General features: G+C 47.0%; 2 protein-coding genes across 5 annotated transcripts; both read right to left on the bottom strand.

Annotated features, from left to right (window-relative positions):
* Positions 1-141: 141 nt before the first annotated feature.
* On the bottom strand, positions 142-4,748 carry faima (Fas apoptotic inhibitory molecule a). 2 transcript variants are annotated; one of them, XM_018732407.2, is made up of 5 exons: positions 4,623-4,748; positions 3,873-4,013; positions 1,109-1,337; positions 498-547; positions 142-365 (listed from the first exon to the last, which is right to left on the bottom strand). In XM_018732407.2, the coding sequence occupies exons 2-5, from the start codon at positions 3,984-3,986 to the stop codon at positions 216-218; spliced, it is 543 nt and encodes a 180-aa protein (XP_018587923.1). In that variant the 5' UTR covers positions 3,987-4,013; positions 4,623-4,748; the 3' UTR covers positions 142-215. The 2 variants fall into 2 exon arrangements, with proteins under 2 accessions (XP_018587923.1, XP_018587921.1); XM_018732405.2 differs by lacking the exon at positions 4,623-4,748 and having other exon boundaries at positions 3,873-4,140.
* An 869-nt stretch (positions 4,749-5,617) lies between these two features.
* Positions 5,618-18,852, bottom strand: LOC108922327 (protein HEG-like). Of its 3 annotated transcripts, XM_018732404.2 has the most exons (14): positions 18,388-18,432; positions 17,335-17,447; positions 16,062-17,141; positions 15,570-15,683; positions 15,056-15,178; positions 13,947-14,050; positions 12,360-12,415; positions 10,391-10,551; positions 9,187-9,321; positions 8,487-8,529; positions 8,344-8,381; positions 8,023-8,110; positions 7,145-7,322; positions 5,618-6,776 (listed from the first exon to the last, which is right to left on the bottom strand). In XM_018732404.2, the coding sequence occupies exons 3-14, from the start codon at positions 17,092-17,094 to the stop codon at positions 6,633-6,635; spliced, it is 2,217 nt and encodes a 738-aa protein (XP_018587920.2). In that variant the 5' UTR covers positions 17,095-17,141; positions 17,335-17,447; positions 18,388-18,432; the 3' UTR covers positions 5,618-6,632. The 3 variants fall into 3 exon arrangements, with proteins under 3 accessions (XP_018587920.2, XP_018587917.2, XP_018587918.2); XM_018732401.2 differs by lacking the exon at positions 17,335-17,447 and having other exon boundaries at positions 18,388-18,852; XM_018732402.2 differs by lacking the exons at positions 9,187-9,321; positions 17,335-17,447 and having other exon boundaries at positions 18,388-18,852.
* Positions 18,853-20,344: the final 1,492 nt, after the last annotated feature.

Raw genomic sequence — 20,344 nt, 5'->3', positions numbered from 1 at the left:
ACTCTTTTAAAAAGCTGGAGGAATTAAATATTCTCGCTCTTTAGCTCGAGGAACTGAACAGGCTGACTGTACATACGACTGTGATACAGTTATGATACTGCGTCACTGCGTGAGAAGAGCGCTCTATAAAAATACATTGAATTGAATGGAATATTACTGAGGCTGTTCAGTGCACTTCAGATGGAAACCCAGGCAAAGGAATAAGCGGACGGCCGTCATTCGGTTGCCTCCGACACCTCAGTCCCGTCCACCAGCAGCGTGTGGATGATTCCATCCTTTCTTCTGCCGCTGCTCACAGCCTTGATGCAGCAGTCATGGTCCCCCACCGTGAAGTGCGTCTCAGTGCCGTCATCTACAAACTCACCCTACGAACCGAAGAGGGAGGGTGAACATGTCACTCGTTGAGCCGAACTGACTGTCACATGAGTCAAGTAGGACACAATCACCTCTCACCAGTTCAAAGAGGAGAAGGGTCAAAGACTAAGAGAAGCACTTACTGCCGTCTCCATCTTCTGCCCGTTGCACCATATGTCCATTGTGTCTTTCTCTGTTGTAAGAAAAGTCCACAGCAAATGATTAAGGACAAATTCCAATTAACTGTTAAGTTACAGGCACCAAAGCAGCTCTCAAATGTTTAGAGCAATTTTCATTCCCCCCCCCATAAAAATGACATCTGAAAATGCCCAAGCAGCAGATAATTGTCACACTGACATGACTTTACCAACAGGGCCAGAATGGCATGACATGTTTAAGTTCACAAGAAAACTGGTAGCAGCTTCACTGATTTCAGTCCTCAATGTGTAGATGAACCACACCTACTGCAGAACAGGGAAAACCCTACTGAACAGCTACGACACTTAATACGTCTGAAATTAAAAGCATTTATGGAAAAAATTAAACTGAGACATGGAAATTATTCTACTGTATCTAAGTCTCTAACAATTATCCGAATACGTGCCCAAAAAATGCCAGTCTGCAGCCTCGTGCATTGCACCTAAACCGAGAAGAGCCAACGGAGGGGTCCAGGTTCTAATGTTATACGATTTCATTCATAGCCAGACAAACACATTACTTTGAAAGGAAGAACAAAGAAAGAGATTTCTCTTACCTAAAACTATCCTACAGTCAAGGCCATCGAGATTCACGAGCCACGTGTTAGTGATCTTCGATCGGTTCTCCATGTACGATTTGAGACTCTTTCCGTTGATTTCCAAGGTGTACTCGTAAGCAAAGCCGCTGACGGCATCAATGTTTATAGTGGCCTTCGTTTGCGTCCTACCCACACTGAACGTCTCTTTTCCGACAAGCTTGAACATCCAGTCCCTTCTCAAAATTTCCTGTTTGAGAAACCAACACACGATGAACAAGGATTAGCCAGGCTTCCTCTGACCTGGAGATACTCATCCTGATTCTGATGCGCACATGAACATGCATAGGAATGAGGCGGGAAAAAAAAAAAAATCTCCCATATTATAAAGTTACACAACAAGGTCTACTGTATGGTCTTCGAGCTGGATGACTGCATGCGGAAACCCGGAGCAGCTTGATCAGGATCCAAAACTCCTGGGTTTCTTTCATTTTACGTGAAAACTCAAAGTAGTCTAGATGAGACCTGTATCTGTATCTGATTCTACATTGATCACATGCGTCGTCTTCCTCTGCACATACAATGGACGAGCTGGTCTTTGTGCCATGCAGTTTCCTGGGTGTTTGCTTTAATGCATGTGTTTAATAAATTTCTTTTGTACAAAACAATGACATGACAGGTGACCTGGGAAAAGGCTACCTATCCAGTGAGTCCCAGGGCGAGAAGGAACGTGGGCAGCAGAGCAAGCAGGCAGAAGAGTTGGAGCCAAGAAAGAGTTGACGGGACAGCAAAAGCTCAGATGGTGGAGAAGGGAGAGCAGAAAAATGACAATTTCTTCCTCAAAGTGTTCCTTCCACCACTCAGCAATCTCCCCAGGGTCGCACCTCCCCCCGTAACAATCCACCGCTCAAGTTCAGATGCGGCAAACCATTTGGATCTTCATCATTGAGGTGGCAAACGCATTGAGGTGGCGCTCCCTATCAACTTGGAAGAGCTCCAGCTGCACAAACTAAGCCCTGCACCCCACCCCACACCAGCCTGGGGACTTTCACAAGAACCAGCTGCAGAGTAGGGGTGAGACCACCCTCCACTAAGCAAGATGTTCGATCTCAGGGCGGCACATTGAGTAGCGCTGCTGTATCACAGCGCCTGGGTGGTGCGAGAGAACATGGGTTCGATCCCTGCTCAGTCTGTGCGGAGTTTGCATGTTCTTGCTCTGTCCATGTGGGTTTCCGCTGGTTTCCTCCTACAGATATGCTGTCCAGGTTCACCCATAGTGTGTGAGTGACCCACTGTAAGTAGTGTATCTAGCAGTGTAAGTCACCTTGGTGAATAAGGTGTGTGGGCTGATAACACTACATAGAGTTCATTGGAAGCTGCTTTGGAGAAAAGCATCTGCTAAGTGAATAAATGTAATGTCTCAGAGCCCATGCCAAGTATGATATGAGACAAATTAAATCTAACTACTACTTTTCCATCTTCTGCACCTGCTTAGTTTAGGAAGGTGACATTTCACATTCCCAGAGCCAGATTCCATCAGCACAATCCACCCCTTCTAGGTCCATGTGACTCATATCTGTCGCCCTTTACCATCCACGTGGTGAAATCAAAAGACAGATGGATAGAAGTATAAATAATACGGATCAATTTATTTGTCTGACACTTCTTTCCAAAGTAACTTACAATCATCCACTTGTTCACATTTACTCATTTGGCTGATGCTTTTCTCCAAAGCAACTGATAATGTTACAATTATTTACCCATTAAACAGCTGGGTAATTTTACCAGAGCAATTTAGGGTAAGTACCTTACTCAAGGGTACTACAGCTGAGGTGAGGCTTGAACTGCAACCTTTGGGTCCAAAGGTAGTAGCTCTAACCACTGGAAGTACCTTGATGAAGGTACTACAGCAGGACACGTTATGTACCTGCCAGCAATAATGCCAAAAGTGTCACAAGACCTTCCTACCAGCTGTAACCAGCGGCAGCGGGAGCATTATGGTTTAGAGCTGCTTCGTTCATTCAGGGAAAAGGTAGCTTGTTATGACTCAACAATGTTACGAATTAACTACGAACGAGAGTGAGAGCACACGAGCAGAGGTCATTGGATCTCAACTGTGCAGCGATCCAAACGCTGCAGTAAAACCACACGGAAGTGGCTGAAAAAAGAAGAGAGTTTTCGAATGGCTCAGCGAGCATCTCGGTGCAAAGTGTGAAGGGGGGACGAAGCCACCTGCACACGCGGGAAAAGTGTCACGCCACACATCTCGGTGCGATAAAACTCTTCCCACTTAATACAAGAACGAGAAAGAAGGTTACAGGAAATGCTGATATTCAGTTATTCTGGAAGGGGGGTGTGGTGGCACAGCAGGTTTGGCCTGTGCCTGCTCTCTGGTGGGTCTGGGGGTCAAGTCCCGCTTGGGGTGTCTTGTGATGGACTGGCGTCCCGTCCTGGGTGTGTCCCTCCCCCTCCGGCTTTGCGCCGTGTTGCCGGATTAGGCTCCGGTTCCCCGCGACCCTGCTCGGGACAAGCGGTTTCAGCAAGTGTGTGTGTGTGTGAGTTATTTCTGGCCAAAGAGGGCAATAGAGGCTCGTGAAGCCAGGTGTGTAAGTGCTGTTTGCACCCCATGAAACAGCATCGTTTTCTGTGTTACTGCTCAAGGCGCAGAACATTAACTTGCTGATGGTAGTGCAACGAGGAGCACGTTGAGAAGAGCGTAAACATCGAGGGGGCATATCGACTTCTTCGCGCCACCGTAGAAGGGCGAAGGCGGTATCCGGCCTACCTTTCCATTGATGTAGATGACGCGTTTGCCCGTCGTCGTGCCGTGCTCAAACTCAATCCTGTGCACCCCATCGCTCAGCGCCACTTCCCAAACACCCACCAGGTCAGCCGACATTTCCTCTGGGCGGTTGCGCTCGAAAGCCTGCACGGAGAAAGCGGAACAGCGAAGCCGTCGGGACCGGACGGGTCGGCCGAGCGGCATCAAATCGAAAAAGGTCCGCGTTTCATCACGATCATTGTCACAAGCGATGAGAACAGATGTCACCTGCAGCCGCGGTCAGGCAGGAGACCATGTGCCGAGAGGAGCTCTGTCCTGCTAGAGTGACGCTCAGCAAAAGGCGCTTAACGTAAGAGGCTTACTGCCATAGGACACGAGTGCAGCTGTGAGACGTGTTGGCCGAGAGCCTCCTCCACACTCACTCGTCTCTTTACGCTGCGCAACAACAAGAGCTTCCAGGATGTCCCTGTGTTAGCTCCACTTTGTTTGCTCATCACCGTGACCTCGTCTGGACATGTTTACCATGTTATTCCTGTACTATACTGAGCGCCGCGTGGGCCCTGATGCTGCCGCAGTGCTCCAAGCCCAAGGAAACGGTCGCCATGGCAACAGCGGCTCCAGCTTCTCCCGCACGAGCCACTGACTGATCGGCGACACGTCACTCACTCCCCTTCTGTTTTTAAACTTACCAACTACTACGTGCTTTTTTTTTTTCTCAGTCGTGTGAAAGCGGAGTACCTCGCGGTCACGCACCTTTGTTCCCGACACAGTTACATCATCATGCTTCCAAAATTTTACATCACGCTACTTCAAATCGTGTAGAGACTCCGTTCGGTACGAGCTGAAAGGTCGTCACGCTGCCATAACGCAACACAAGGTCTCGCGATACATGGAGCTGGACGCGTTCCACACTTCCGGGTTCTTTTTGCTCTACCGGAAGTAGAATACCGTCACCTGCGTTAAATTGGAGAGTTGCAATTTTTCACACCCATTTGTTGTTTTTTTTTTTTTTCTTTTCTTTTTTCCCCCCTTTATTCTGAGCAGAATAAATCTAGATTTCGGTTATTTTGTTATTTTACATGCAAGTTGAACTGTATACCCTTTTGTTATATATTTAATTAATGGACGTTCATAGTGCTGCACTTCACAAATGATTTGGATGGATGGATGGATGGACAAACAGACAACACATGATGGCAACAGCATACAAGTTGAGACAGTACACCAAGACGCTGGGCATATGTCCACAAATAAAAAGAGCAAGGGCCAAAGGTCCAAATGTTAGTAAATGTCACATGATCACGTAGCAATTTTCTAATAACTCATAATGCTAGATAGACTGTACTAAACTCGCTCCTGCGATGCACCCATTGATAGAGAAGATCTATGCAATGCATTAATGTGCTCAAGCGAGTAAGTTAATTTGGTTTGTTTTGTGGATGCGTAGATGGTCATAACGTAGTGTACGTTGCGTTGTCAGTTGGCTTGGGAAAAGGTGCCAGCTAAACATTAATTAATAAGCAAATACTGCTAACTGGAGAACATGACAATGTGGAATCAACTATGGGTACAGTAAGCAGGGCAGATAACAAAAGGCCCTTACCAGGATTGGATATGAAAGACACAGTTTACACCTTCGTATAAAAAGCTTCTACATGCATCTGGTTTTTGTACAATATATTTTTTTCACAGCATTCAGTAGCACCTTTTAGGTGAAAGAAAAAGAGACCGCAGACATTTTATTATTTTAATCTACAGCTCTATAGCTCTTTTGTTCTTACAGCACGTATCTCTGACTAAAACGCCAGAATTAAGGTAAGATTCATATTACAAAGACTAAAATAATTATTGTAAAAAGTCATCCGACATAGTACTAGTTACAAAACTATTTGAAATATTAACATTTCTTTTTACAATGACAGTAGCCACAGATGATTTGGTTTGTGTGAACTGACACTGCAGGTATATACTGAAACACAGAGAAATAAATTGACAAGTGAGGTCTTTAAACACAGTGCCATTAAACACCCACCAGTGCTACACATGATTAACACATTTGTCAGTTTGCCATTAATATATTCATCAGGATGTCACTGAGCTTAGAACTTTTGTTTCTGATTTACATTTGACCTTGACTTTTCTAATTTTTCATTACCTGTATGGCTGCAGAAGAAGAATATTTTACCAAAATAACTACTATGAATTTTATTAACTAAGCAGACCATCTGTATTTAGGACATGGGTATGACCCTTTATTTTTCCCACATCATTTCTGTATAAAACTATAACTTGATATATTCACGCTCACAAATTCAGTATTTTGGCCACTAAATATTTAAAAGATGTAGGCCAACTGTAAATGTCTAAAATTTGTCTACTGGAAACATATATAATGCAAACCAAGTGGTAGGTGTACTGCATGCACCATGTATTGCACAAGATTTTCATGTCAGCTTTCTATGAACTTTTCCTAACAGTAATTAAAGTCTGCAGTGAATGTCTTGATTTATCCACATAGCAAGTGTCGCTTCATAAAATATCAGAAGCCCCCAAAAATATCTCATTAAATATTAACAGCAATATGCCTACTTTTGAAAGGTAGCCCTTGGTTGTTTTCATATAACATGAACAAAAGTGCTTTCGAAGTCCTCAGCTGTTCACATTCTTTGGCCGTCTTCTGAAAGTTTGGTCTCCCAAATCACTTCTTGGGTGGCAGACCTTCTCAACAAGTGCTGAGTGCTGTGTGCTCGCCGTCCAGTGCTGTTAGAAGTAGTCTCTCCTGCGCGTGTCATCACTGATGAACGAGGGGTTCCACTGTACCGGGTAAATGCAAGAGTGACGAGAGCCAGGCAGTCCCGAGAACGGGTAAAGGGCGTGACGCTCCATCTCTGGGTTTCTCAAGGGGGGCTGCAACACAGACAATTGATAAACAATTAGCAATGCAAATAATCCTTTGAAGCTGTGCACTTATAGAGTTTCCAGCTCATGCGGCAAAATCCTTAATGGCAATCGATTTATGACGATCTAATCAGAAAAATCTGTCATAATTACTTTCAGAAGCACTGATATGCTGTAACAATCTTTACATCGTGTTGCCTTGGTTAAAGGCATTCGTTTAAATAAAATTAAAAATACTGTTTCACAACCCTTCACTGCAGAAACCATTCACGTGAAGTGATGAAGGCCTAGAGAGGAACACACACCAGCAGCACCTTTAGCACTTGATGAATCCCATCAGACACGGAACGCACGGAAGATCCTTTCAGCGTACGTACCGCGTAGTATATATCAGTCATCTGCAGGAGGTTCTTGGTGCTCCCGTTCTCCTGCAGCTCGATGCTCTCCTTCCCCCATTCTATGGACACGCGGTTGCTTTTCGGATACTCTACGTAGGGAGACATTTGAAAATCTCCACTCTTGAAAATTATTTTGTTGATGTCATTTTTGCCCTTCCTGTTAAAAAAGAAAAAAAAAAAAAAAAAACAGATTTTTTAAAGTGTTATGAAACCCAGTAATTGTTGCATTTCCACTACTTACAAATGCCTGGCTACATTTTATTGAAAATGTCACATTTACGAAATCTCCCAGCTCACATACATTGAAAGTGTAATTGTAATGCTATCTCTGGCCATGGAAAAAAACACAATATTTCCTGGAGAGACAAAACTATAGTGACACTTGTGTTGTTTCACAAAAAGTCGTCAATCCCATTTATCCCACACACACATTGTATGAAGCCACTTGTCCCAAGCAGGATTGCGGCAAGCGGGAGCCTAACCCGGCAACACAGGGAGCAGGGCTGGAGGGGGAGGGGACACACCCAGAGCGGGACGCCAGTCCATCACAGGGCACCCCAAGCAGGACTCGAACCCCAGACTCACCGCAGAGCAGGCCCCGGCCAAACCCACTGCCCCCCCCCCCATTTATCCCTCTGAGCAACAATACAGCTCATGCAGTGAGGTACTGCTACTTGTCATAGATAGAAAAGCTCTTCATTTGCACTTTTACCCGATGACGTCCAGGTGGAATAGTGTCTATTCAGGTCACCTTCAAAAATACTTTCATTCAAAGCTTAGGTTACAGTAGGACAAGGGCTACACTTAGTTAACTGTGAATCCCATCCCATCCCATCCCATCCCAGGGGCGCTCTTACCTGCAGCAGACAACGATGAGGGCAATTATAATGATGAGGAGCACAGCACCTCCCGCTGGAGACACAACTACAGCGATGAGCTTGTAAACTACAGAAAAACACAAGATGACATTTAAAAAACAAAAATATTTCCGGACCTTTACATCCGACTGGGTCCGTGGCGTTAATGTTTCGACGAGAAATTTCACCCGCAGTGCTACCCAGAGACAGTTCGTCTTTATAAGCAGTAGTTAATGTTTTGAAAGTTATCATTCAAGTATTGATATTTAATATCACTCAGAAATTAAGGTCAATTTTGCGTTAAGATTTAATTCAACTTACAATTTCCGCAGTTGAATCCCCCAAAACCAAAGGTACACCTGAAGAGATGAGATTAAGCTCATTCTAGATTCTTTATTGTTGTTTTATAACATTTTTAAATTGGGGGGAAAAAAAATAAATAAATAAAAAAAAAAATAACTTACTTAACACAAGTTCCATTTTCCAGCTTAAAGCCATCATCACATTCTAGAGAAAAAAAGAGGATATGTAAGAATAAATGACCACATCTTTTGGATTATTCTCTTCGGTCTAATAATTACTTTGTTAACGTTACTGTGTTTGAGGGACAAAGACTCTCCCCTACATACAGCCTACCTGTAATTTTATCGGCTACAATATTTTATTATTTACTTCCAGAGCACCATAACATGCAACATGTTCATTCAAATGCCTTCTTCAAATACACAGGCGTATTTGGCACGTGGAATAAATGCATTATCTTTGCAATAGCGTTGTTTTTTCAAGTTATACTTTATAAAATCCCACTCTATAGAGGAACCGCATACTACTTTCACACCCCAGCAGATCAGGCACCTGCACCAAATCAAGGGAAGCAGAAGAGCTTCCACCACCCGCACCACTCGCAGAATCCCGCTGAGACAACTTCCTGCTCCACCGATTTCCACCTGCGCTCGGACCCTTGGCCTGGATTTCAGATTCACCCCCACGGAGCAAGCTCACCAGCTCGGCTTCGACCCGCGACTCGACCGCAGCTCTTCTTCGTCAGCGCGACAACAGCCGCCGCCCCGATTGCTTCCGATAAAACCCGAGCTTGGGCCCAACCTCTCACCTCCCCGCATCCTTTGTGCGCTACCACTACCTTTATACCTTGATAAGACCCACCTCTGCAAGACAGGTCATTAGTGCTGAGCTTGAAGTAGCCCGAGCGGCACTGGCAGAATATGGTGCCGTTAGTGTCGGTGCATTCGGACCTCTGGCGGTCACACCGGGTCATCAGTGTGGCACACAGACTCTCCGCTGCAAAAACGGATGAAAACTGCACTCACTTGCATTGAAATAGAAGCCATGTCCAATGCACACACACGGCGATCATTCACAAAAGCCAAATTCAGTCATCGTGAAAAATATTGCTCTTTGTCTGGGGGCTCCGCTTCACCCCGGACCCCCTATATGTGTCTGACTCCTGCGCTCTTCCTGGACTCTGCTCGGTCCTGCTCAGTTCTGCTCTAGTGGGCTCTCGAATACGACACTTCATAGAGGACATGTGAGCTCTCTTCTATTCTCATGTATTTCACTTAACCTAATAGAGTTATTCCTCATGGATCAAGGTGTCAGCCAACTAAAGAGCAGCTTGCAGGGTAGAGGTCAGAGGTACGGCCTTAGGTCGCAGGTTCAAATCCCACCTCCAGCTGTAGTACCCTTGCGCACTAAATTGCTCCAGTAAAAAAAAAAAAAAGAAAAAAAAAGCCCAGCTGTATAAATGGTTAATGTAGCCTAACATTGGAAGGCTCTTTGGATAAAAGTGTCAGCTAAATGTACTTATTATTATTGTCATGGCCATGGCCACATGGTACCACGGTACAGGTTTGGGCCCCTGCCGCTATCCTCGCTGATCAATCCACAGATCAGTCGAACCTTCTACATGTCGTGCTCCAGGAGGGAGCAGAAGGAGGAGCTGCAGACCACGTGTGTGTGTGTGAAGCTCTACAGCACCTGTTTTTTTTCTGTTAAACCTTAAAGAATGACAAGAGATACCTTCAGCTGACAATTTTCTCCAAAACAATATATAGTCACTTACCCATTTATAAAGCGGGGCCGTATTTCTTGGACAAGGACCTTGATGAAGGGTCTTACAGCAGAAGTGGGGTTCAGAACCCGTGTCCTACCGGCGCAGCTCCAACCACTACACTACCGCGTTCAGAGCCGACCTCTCTCATTTAGAGTATTAGAGCACCTTTCAAGACAAATACTGCAATTTAATGTCGCTAAAAGTATTGTGTTAAAGCGCAAATTAAGTCACGAAGGATAAAACCCACGTGATATTGGCACGAATAATCATTGCAATGTGGCGACAAAGGAAGGGTACCTCTGTAGAGGAGCTTGTGCCGGAGGATTCCGCTACAGTGGCTCACAAGAGGATTGCAGTTGTTCAGGAACATCTGGATGCTCTCGAGCACATTTTCGCCGGTGACTTCCGCAGCCATGGAGAACGTATTCACAACGGAGATGCGCGCTCCGTCCCCAAAACTAAGTTGCGAAAAAAAGTTGCGCAACATTAAAACAGAACGAATAATGATCACTTAATCACTTAATGATCACTCATTTATTTATTTATTTATTTAACTTTTCTTGTGGCTGATTCCTGGAAAATAATAAGTCAATTAATAATTCAGTTTTTTTTCATTTGATCACATCTGCGAAGCTTTTCTGACGCTTCCCACGGAGCCTCAGCATCGCACGCACAGGCGTGGTCGCAAAATCATGGGCCTGGATGAGAAATCCTCCCTCACCTCACACTCTCCGTTTTTTAAGTCTACATTTGAGGAGCGATAAGAAAAAATTTTATTTTCATTTCGCGATATTTTATGTTTAACTTCTTTTTCACTCATCTTCTTAATTGCTCCTCCAAGCGAGCCTCACAGAAGTGCAGAGCCTTTCCCGTAGGCATCGGGAGGAAGGCTAAGGGGGGGACACAATGGATGGGACGCCAGTCAATTACAGGGTAGCCACACATGCACACGCAGAGTGAGAACTTCCACTTGTTATAACTAAACGCAAAAATATGTCACTTTGGGGCAGGACGGTGGTGCAGCAGCTAGTACTGCTGACTCACACTACATAGGCTGTTTTGGTGTAGGTTCGAATCAAGCTCAGACTGTGGGTGTTTGCATGTTTTCCATGTCTGCGTGGGTTTGCGCCACGTGCTCTGGTTTCCTCCCACAATTCGGGTGAATTAGCCACTCTGAATTATCCCTTGTGTGTGACTGAATTGTAACCCCATGATGGACTGTAACCTATCCAACACGCACCTTCCAAGTCTCGCGCCCAGTGAGCCCAGGATAGGCTCCTGACCCCCCGATTGTTATCGAAAGTGAGTGATTTGTTATTTTATAGTTGCTCATTTTTAAGGTTTACTGGGTTTATAGGTTAAGTGCAAGCCCAACCTATTCACAGAAATTTCACGAAAAGTAATGAATATAATTTAAATTAAAAAAAAAGGATTTCATTAAGTAAATTTATCGTGAGGCTGTACGTCACATTTACATAAATGAATAGTTAGAGAATTAAAGTACAATGGTGTAAAACAGAGGACGGGAACACAAACACACGGGTGCACAAGCTAGACCATAAAGTGTCATATGGAAACGGAGAGCGAGGGCACACAGCTCCCACAAGTCTCTCTCTCACACAGCCGCTTAGTGCAAATGCGGCCTCAGCTTCTCTCGCCGACCGAAAATCACAGACCTTAAATTAATTAATTGATTGGGGACCATTTGCATTATTAAACTATGTACACCAATAAAGCTGACAGTAACAAAAGTCTAAATATTTTTATTCCTCGTAACTTTATCACAGTTTTTTTATAGAACCAAACCAGAGAATTTAGCAATGCCTATATTACACACATTTTCTGAAACTGCTTGTACCATGCGGGGTCGCGGGGAGCCGGAGCCTCACCCAGCAACACAGGGCACAAGGCTGGAGGGGGAAGGGACACACCCAGAATAGAGCACCAGTCTGTCGCAAGGCACCCCAAGTGGGACTCGAACCCCACACCCCCGGGAGAGCATGACCCGGTTCAACCCACTGTGCTATTGCGCCACCACGCCCCTTCCCCCTCCATCACTGAGATTTTGAAAATTGATTTAGTAGTAAAAGTGACAGAATTTATGAACAAACTGAGTTACAGGCTCGCAGCTGCACTCATAAGGTGAGCAGACCGTGTATTTGTAACCCGAGCTGATGTGCTGAACGGCAGTAGAATCGTAACCCGAGTAAGTCAAACATTTCACTTTCAGTTTCCATAAAGGTGACGCACAGCCAAGGATTCTTACCTTTTACTGAGCGTCGACCTAATGTAACCCCTCACGTTGGACAGTGAAGCATTGACCTGAAGAAAAAGTCACATGAAAAAGGCATTAAACATTTATACAGTGTGAGAATCAGCAAAGGCAGAAACAGTGAAGGATGTTGTATTAGTACAGGCCAGCAGGTGCGGAAGTATAGAGGCTCAAGCTCACAGGTGTGAATCACTGCGGTATAAATGTGTAAATCACTGTAAGCCACTCTGGAGAAAAGTGTCAGATAGAAGAATAGACGTAGTCTAGTACGGAATTAGTGCTTCAAGCTTTGAGTAGATGCAAATACAGCAGTATTCCACCCTACTTCCAGTCCCCAAACTATCTGAAAGGTGTAAGCGGCAGAGCACTCAGCATTTGGTTTGTGAAAGATTGCCTTTACCAGCAGGCTGAAAAGTCACTCCTTTAAATTAAGTTGGAAGTTAGAGTCATGGACTGCTGCCGCTTCTGAAGAACACGATCCTTAGTTTAATTCCCCTCCTTCTGTCCACATGCTCATTTGTTTTGTCTGGTTATACCGATTATCTTTTTCTGTCCTTCTCTACATTCCTGGTGGGCCACGGCACTCTTCCAGATTGGTCACAGGAGCCATCTGGGAAGGCCATGGCAGGAACCGGACACCGATTTCTACCAGATGAGGCTCCATGTCTGCCTGCCCGAGAGCAATGAATTACGGCTTCCGTCAGAGCTCGTTCTTAATCAAACCAGAGCTCAGCAATGGACGCTTGGCGGTCCCGCGTACGAAAAGTAAAGCACGGAGGTTCTCGACCTTCCCCTCTCGCTCAGAACTGCGGAAACTCCGTCTACGTTCAAGAAGGGTCCGAAACCTCACCTTTTCCGGACCCATTTTGCCCAAGATCTCTCCAGCTCATGTACGGTGTAAATGTTCATGCACCGTCACTTCATGAGCATCACCAGATAAAGCCTTTTATCAGCCACTCCTCTAGCATTGTATTTGCTTGCTTGTGTATCTCATAATATTTAGGGGGGAAAAAAAAAAAAAAAATTGGTGTGGGTATCGGGATTTGTCTGTTTTATGCACCTGCTTGAACGATGAATCTCGGTGCGGCAAGTGGTAGGTAACAAACTAGGTTTACTTGAGTCACACGTCTGCAGCTATGTCTCTTTTTCTTAACGTAATGCATAAATTGTACTTTTGCTGAGATGTACGTCGCTTTGGACAAAAGCTTCTGCTAAATGAATAAATGTAAATGTAAACACACCCCACAAATGTCCTCCATAACACACAAGACTGCTCAGGAGGGGCAGGCAGACTCTTGTAGCATTTTTTTTGTTTTCCTTTAATATTTACCATTTGGCTTATTTTCAGAATACTACGTTAGAAAATTTCATATTTTGGCTTTGCTTTCTTTTTATTGTCAGTTTGTATGTGTTAAATATATGCACTCGCTTGTTCAGCACTCTGGCTGACTCACTGGGAAGAACCCGAACCCTAAATAGAACTAAATTTAGTTCCATGATTAAGCATGTCTATCTGTCAACACATGAAATGGTGAGATGTGCGATCATCTGGCAGTCAGTCATTCTGTGCCAACACCTTACCAGCTGCAGCACCTCCCTCTGGACTTCATGCAGGCCACCACTGCCGAAGAGCGTGGAGTTAAGGTCCACAGCGGAAGCCCTGAAGGTACCCAGAAATGTCTTCACTGTGGAAGAGAAGGTGACGTCATATTAATTAGACTCACAAGCCAGACCATAAAGTGTCAGAAAAGAGCCAAAAACTATTTTAACTCCAGGATATACAGTATGTATCCATGTTGTGACACAAAGCACTCTCAATATGAAATCTCAATGAATGCAATCATCTGAAGGGCTTAAAAGCAGTCCAAGGGTCACTCAGGTATAAGATTACATCATCATTACGTCAACATACGGAAAAATGCAATGGACCTCCTGCCCTACTCTTATACCGGATACGTCCTTATTGCTCCAAATAGCTTCTGTCAAAGGTCCCATCACAAGTGTGAACAGCAAAGGGGAGAGGGAAGAGCCATGCCAGAACCCTCTTCCAAGAGAGAAACTGTGACAGAAAGACATTTCTACTGACTTCTGCCAAAGGGTTTCAGTACAAGGGCTTGATTTGGTCAATGTAGTTATTACCCATCTTAAATCTCTCCATGACAGCAAATAAGAAAAAATGTTCTACCCTGTCAAATACCTTTTCTGAACCAGAGGAGACCGCCTTATAGGGTTGAAGTTGATCATATTTAAGGCACATTGCTTTGCAGAAAAGGATGTGCTAAATGAATAAATGTAAAGGTTAATGATAATATACGTTATGCCTTACAGAGCCAATCCTGGCTTTAACAAACCCAGTTTGACCAGGTTTAATGATTTTTTGGGAGAACAGCCTTGAGCCTACGTGCCAGCATTTTGGTTACAATTTTAAAATGCACATTCAGTAAACTAATAGGATAAAATGAGGAAAAATCCAATGGACATTTACCGTTCTTTAATATTTGACTAATTAAAGCTGTTAATTGCCGGCATTAGCATAGGGCATAGTTTTGGCCAGAATTTCTTGTCGAATGCCATGGAAAAGCTGCCAGGTCCTGGTGCATCAACTGGATAGTGTCCCAGACCTCCTCAGCGCACACACTTTCACTGTGTGTCGGCACCTCTTGCTTCTGCCAAAGTGCCTCAAGTCTTACCCTGGGTGCAGGTGCGGCCATTCTCTAAACTGTAGCCCAGAGGACACTCACAGGTGAAAGACCCCCGTGTGTTTTCACACCTGGAGTCTCCTGGACAAGGTGCACTGATACACTCATCCACATCTGGTTGGAGGGGGAAAAAAAAAAAAAACAGTGTGAACTTGTGGGAAAACATAAAATATATTGTCCAAGGCAACCTTCCTGCTCTTATGTGGGTATATATGGTGCTGAGAATCACCGTCGTTGCTATGTCCATAACACAAAAGACGGCCCTCATCATTCCTAACAGGGTTTTCTAACAAGATACACATTTCCTTAATTATTACATCATTTTACTGGAGCAATTTACGGTAAGTACCTTGCTCAAGGGCACTGCAGCTGGAGATCAAACCTGCGACCTTAGGATCCAAAGGCAGTAGCTCTAACCACTACACTACTACTGGCTGTCCCATAGTGACCCAACTAAAAATGTGTTCCCAAACAAATGTGCACAGCTAATACAAGCGTATCTTACCCACAGTACAGTCGTGACCGGTCCACAAAGGGAGGCATACGCATCTCCGTCTTCCGTCACCACCATTTACACACGTCCCTCCGTTTGCGCACGTGAGCGGGTTGCATGCATTCTCTAGGAGTGAGGCGAGATGTTCACGATCAAAAAACACACAGCACTTCGTTTACCCCCCCGACAGTATAGCTGGCAGAGGCGAGCAGACTGGCCGACAATGAATTTAAGGCTCGTTCAGTCTCAGTTCTCCTCTACTGCTCCACACCATGGGTGGAGTCATGGATCCTTGCACTGTAAATCATGTAGTAAGTGTCAGCTAAACTAATATGCCAGAGAAAAAATGTAAAAACAATATCTTATTTCATATTTGTTCTGCATATCTCAGCCTCAATAGAATATTTCATAGAAGTTCTAACTCTTCCCAATTGCCCTGAGCTCTAAAATGCCTTAACATGTTACCAGTGTTACTTGATAACTGCTGAGACATATGATGTGTACCAGGCTCTGCTGCGGATGTGATGGGCGTCTGCGCAATGGCCGTTTGAACCCGATCGCGTCTGGTGGCGGTGTTCCCCGCGGCGTCCGCCACGGTTGTCCTCACAGGGCTTGTGCTGGCGAAGGGCATAGCTGTGAGGCGAGGGGGCCGGGCCGTGCTCCCTAGCGCGGCGCTGCTCGTTTGCACCTCGGACGCGGTGACGCCACCTCCGTCTGTCTGCCCGGTCCTGGAAGGGACCATCTTCTGAGATGCCCTGGTTGTCGACTGGAGTCCTGTGGTCATCCCGTGGTCCTGTGGCGCAGTCGAGGGGGTAAGCTGGGTCTGGGGTGCTGCTGTGGAAGGGGCGTGAACAGCTGTTGATGCTGGAGACGGCACCGTGACCTTGCTCGTGAACTGGGTGTCTTGCATCGTGGCGGTGGGCACAGTGGACCGGAGCCCTGGGGAGTTCGGCGGTTGCTTCACTGCTGAGGTAACGGACTGCTGGCTGGACCACACCTCTACATCGGACGTGTTAACAGCTGCAGTGACTTCCCTGAACACGGGGGAGGCTGCTGTCCAGCCGTGCTTTCCTGAACTTTCCGTGGGGAGCCGAACGCCCTCGGTGTCATCGGTGGCGCGCGGCGGACCCATAGGAGCCGGCGTGATCTCCCTTCCCGACTCGGAAAGCAAAGAGGTGGAGGAGGACACAGATGTCCCATTACCGCCGTCGAGCGGCGTGCTGCGAATGGAGCCACTGCGGCCAGTTTCGTAGGTATCCAGGGCGCTGTCGGTGACGGCGACCTGGACAGTGGCATTGTGGGAGTCGGTCTCGAAACGGCCACTCCGAGCATCCTGGGTAGCGACGTGTCGGGAGTCTGTCGCAGCAGCTGATGGGCCGAGGCTGGCAGAAGTGTTCCCATCCCGTAGGACTCCATCCACGGCGCCTTCCCGAGCGTAACTGTCGGAGGAGTTCGGTTCGTAGCTGTACGGCAAGGTGCTGTTGGTAGCTACAGAAAGCAAAGTCCGCTCTCCTGGCCGAGTCACAGCGGAGGACATGTAGGCGCTGTCAGCGTCGGCGGGAGTGTGTGCACGCGTTTCCGTACCTGCCAACCGGAACACGAGAGCAACCGTTAACACACGGACGCACGCTTGCATTTCCGGGACGAAAGCAATAGGTCCTTTGCTAACAGACTTAACTGGGAGGGGGGGGAGCTGCACCTCATCAATTCTATATGCAGCCGCTGGCCTAGTGTGTGCCGGGGGGGGGGGGGGGACGGTCATTTTGGACAAACTCACAGCCATGCAAGAATCACGTGTCCCCTGGCTGGCTATTCACGAGCCGCTGTAAAGAAGGAAGTGCGGTAAAGAGCTGCGGCCATCGATTCCCAGTCACCATCTGTCAGCGCATCCTGTGAACATGGGCTTCAGCCTCAACTGGTGCACAATTTTTATTTGTTAGAAATAAAAACTAAATAGCTGTTAAAAAAAAAAAAAAAAAACATTTGCAATTGAAACTTGAGACTTGGCGAGTGCGGCGCGCAAGTACAAGAGGAGAGTGAGGGGCGAACCCGAGCGAAAGCGAAGGCCACGTGTCGCCGCGGGCCGCTGCGAGCGGAACGCGCCTGCAGTAGCGCGCGGCGGCGGCGGCGGCCACTAGGGGGCCTCGCGAGGGGCGGCCGGCACGCGCTGCGTGTGGACGTGTTTTTGGAAGTTGCTCCGGATGTAATGATTTTGGGTGGAGAACAACTGGCAGCAAAGGCCGTCTGAGCGAACAAAAGGCTGCGCCTAAATAAGGACGGACAGGACCGGTGGGAACCGCCGTTTCCTTCCTAGAGCGCGCCCTGTGTGTGTGTGTGAGAGAGAGAGAGAGAGACAGAGTCGGTCAGTGTGTTCAGCACTCGTCTCGTCTCGTCTCGTCCCGTCCCTCAACACGATACACCGTTAATCCAAAGAAAACAGCAGGACACACTGACTGGACTAGGAGAGGTTCAGACACACAGGTGAACCGTAACTGAGCGCTTCGCGTTCACGTTCACGTTCAGGTCGTAATCGCACGCGAAGGGCAAACGCTCCTCTTTCCAGCGCCTGACTGACTGCTGACGCGGTTGAGCTGTGAGCGCCGTGCTGTACGGCGCGTTTCAGTCGAAACGAAATTATCCGGGAAACTTTGGGAGCGACAGCCCCCGTTCATGTAAAAACAACAGTAAAATACAGTACAGTACAAGGTATTAGACTTTCAAACAGACACACGCCCGCGCGCGCGCTGCAGAGCGTGGGGAAGCGGCGCACGCGCCCCTCCAGCGCTCACCATAGCAACCGGTGACACTTGGCGCGCGGAGACGCTCTTACCCAGATGCGCTTCACGCGCCGCCTCGCTCCGCGCGCTCACGGCGGATCCAGCGGTGACGCATCTGCACAGGGCCACGAGGAAGAGCACCGAAGGACGGACCGCGCGTGGCACACACCTCGTCCCCACGGCGCGCGAAGCGCGGCGACTCGGACCCGCGAACATGAAGGCTCCGGGTGGCGCGAGACACCACCGGAAGGCAGCGCACGCGACAGTGTGTCTCCCGTTTGGCTTCTACCAGCTTCGCGGGGCAAGAAAGAAGAGGTGTTTTTATGGTGGGGCGCGAGACGTTCACATATGACACGGGACAGGAACGACTCCTCCCACACACAGGGCTCATGGGCCAGGATATCCTTGGAACACACACACACACACACTCAGAGAGACACAGAGAGAGAGAGAGAGACAGACACACACACTCACACTGAGGGCATTTCAGAGTCATCAGTTGCCGTGAAAGCCATGCGATCACAGGGAGAACATATTCCATGTGTATCTACAATCTGTGTGTGTGTCACACTTACGAAAGCTGCAGTAAAGACAGGTATGGATATACGGGATATATATAAGGAGACACTCCAAAGATCCTGGTCTGCAGTGGCACTAAATTGAACTTTTCCAACATCACTCATGTCGGTTGTGATTGACAGTAGATACAGTTATTGATACAGTGTAACAGTGATGTTTTGTGAAAAGAACGGGAATTAATTCCGTTCTTCTTGGCAGATGTTGCAGTACAGGAACAGTAGTGGTGACTAATAATGAGCCTTGACTATCAGTCCTAAAGGGTTTAGGGTGAAGAAGGTTAGGGTTTAGCGAGGGCGGGGGGCGCGATAGCACAGCGGGCTTGGCCGGGTCCCGCTCTTTGGTGGATCTGGGGTTGGAGTCCTGCTTGGGGTGTCTTGCGATGGACTGGCGTCCCGTCCTGGGTGTGTCCCCTCCCCCTCCAGCCTTGCGCCCTGCGTTGCCGGGTTAGGCTCCGGTTCGCCGCGACCCTCCTTGGGACAAGCGGTTTCAAACAGTGTGTGTAGCGAGTGTGTACCCTAGTGAGTGCCCCTGTACTACACTCTGGATAGATGAGGTGCTCTTTTTATACTAGGTTCTCAGGTCACTTTTTTCCTCTGGCTTCTCACCTTTTGACCTCCTCTGTCCACCTTCTCAGGATCTTCACCTCTCCACCACCACAAGGTTAAGGTGTCTTCGTAAACTCAACAAATTCAATGAATGAAATTGAACAAGTGAAGAGTATCAGAGAGAGTTTCGTGAATAACGTTCAAGAGCTTTCCTGTCTTTCCGTTCAGGTCGGCTTTTGCTCAGCTTGTGCTATTTTCTTACCCTCGGCATGATGTGAAATTAGAAAAGGTCCGGGCTAAAAATATGTCACCGGTGCCATTCTGATTCAGCTTACTGATGGGTTGATGGCAGCTGAATTTCTGCTGCTGCTGCTTTCTGGCGGAGCACCAGGCCGCCGCAGCCCAGCCCAATCCTTCCTGCATTTGTTGTGAAGTTCTGATTATGTGCGAGATGTTTTGGGCTTCCACTAGAGTTCGTTGAAAGAAGCAAGAGGGCAAAGCGGGACGGGAGCCACGAGTGACGGGAGAACCTGTGGATAAACAGAGGGACCAGGTGGTATTATTTATACAGTGTTTATACATTGTCACACAGTAGGCTTAGACTTACAAACAATTCGAGTTACAAACCAACCTTTGATCCCAGTTGGGTTCATGTACTAAGGTACAAGTGTGTGCAGTTTCACCACATGTCGGTACCCGGGAGGGAGACACTGGAGCGGGACCTTGTCCTGTCTTTCGCTCAATGAATGTGTGTCACAATGAATGTCCTTAAGATTGCTCTGGGCACCTCATTAGGATTCAGGGGGAAAAAAAAAAACTAAACCTCAGGTTCATTCACAGTACAGACATCCCTTGGTTTACAAAATGAATACGTTCCTGAAAACAG

The sequence above is a fragment of the Scleropages formosus genome, chromosome 1, assembly GCF_900964775.1.
Source record: "Scleropages formosus chromosome 1, fSclFor1.1, whole genome shotgun sequence".
NCBI lineage: Eukaryota > Metazoa > Chordata > Actinopteri > Osteoglossiformes > Osteoglossidae > Scleropages > Scleropages formosus.
This window is presented reverse-complemented; position numbering and strand designations above follow the sequence as displayed.

Bases quoted from the DNA above. Each gene is read 5' to 3' on its own strand.
- faima (XM_018732405.2), bottom strand. From the start codon at position 4,073: ATGCCGCTCGGCCGACCCGTCCGGTCCCGACGGCTTCGCTGTTCCGCT. The intron at 1,338-3,872 runs GTAGGCCGGATA...TTTCTCAAACAG, and splicing joins TCATCTACATCAATGGAAAG to GAAATTTTGAGAAGGGACTG. The intron at 548-1,108 runs GTAAGAGAAATC...TTCTTACAACAG, and splicing joins TGACTGTAGGATAGTTTTAG to AGAAAGACACAATGGACATA.
- LOC108922327 (XM_018732401.2), bottom strand. From the start codon at position 18,550: ATGTTCGCGGGTCCGAGTCGCCGCGCTTCGCGCGCCGTGGGGACGAGG. The intron at 14,051-15,055 runs GTAAGACTTGAG...TCTCTTCCACAG, and splicing joins TGGCCGCACCTGCACCCAGG to TGAAGACATTTCTGGGTACC. The intron at 8,530-9,186 runs GTGGGTCTTATC...TTTTTTCTCTAG, and splicing joins TAATGACCTGTCTTGCAGAG to AATGTGATGATGGCTTTAAG.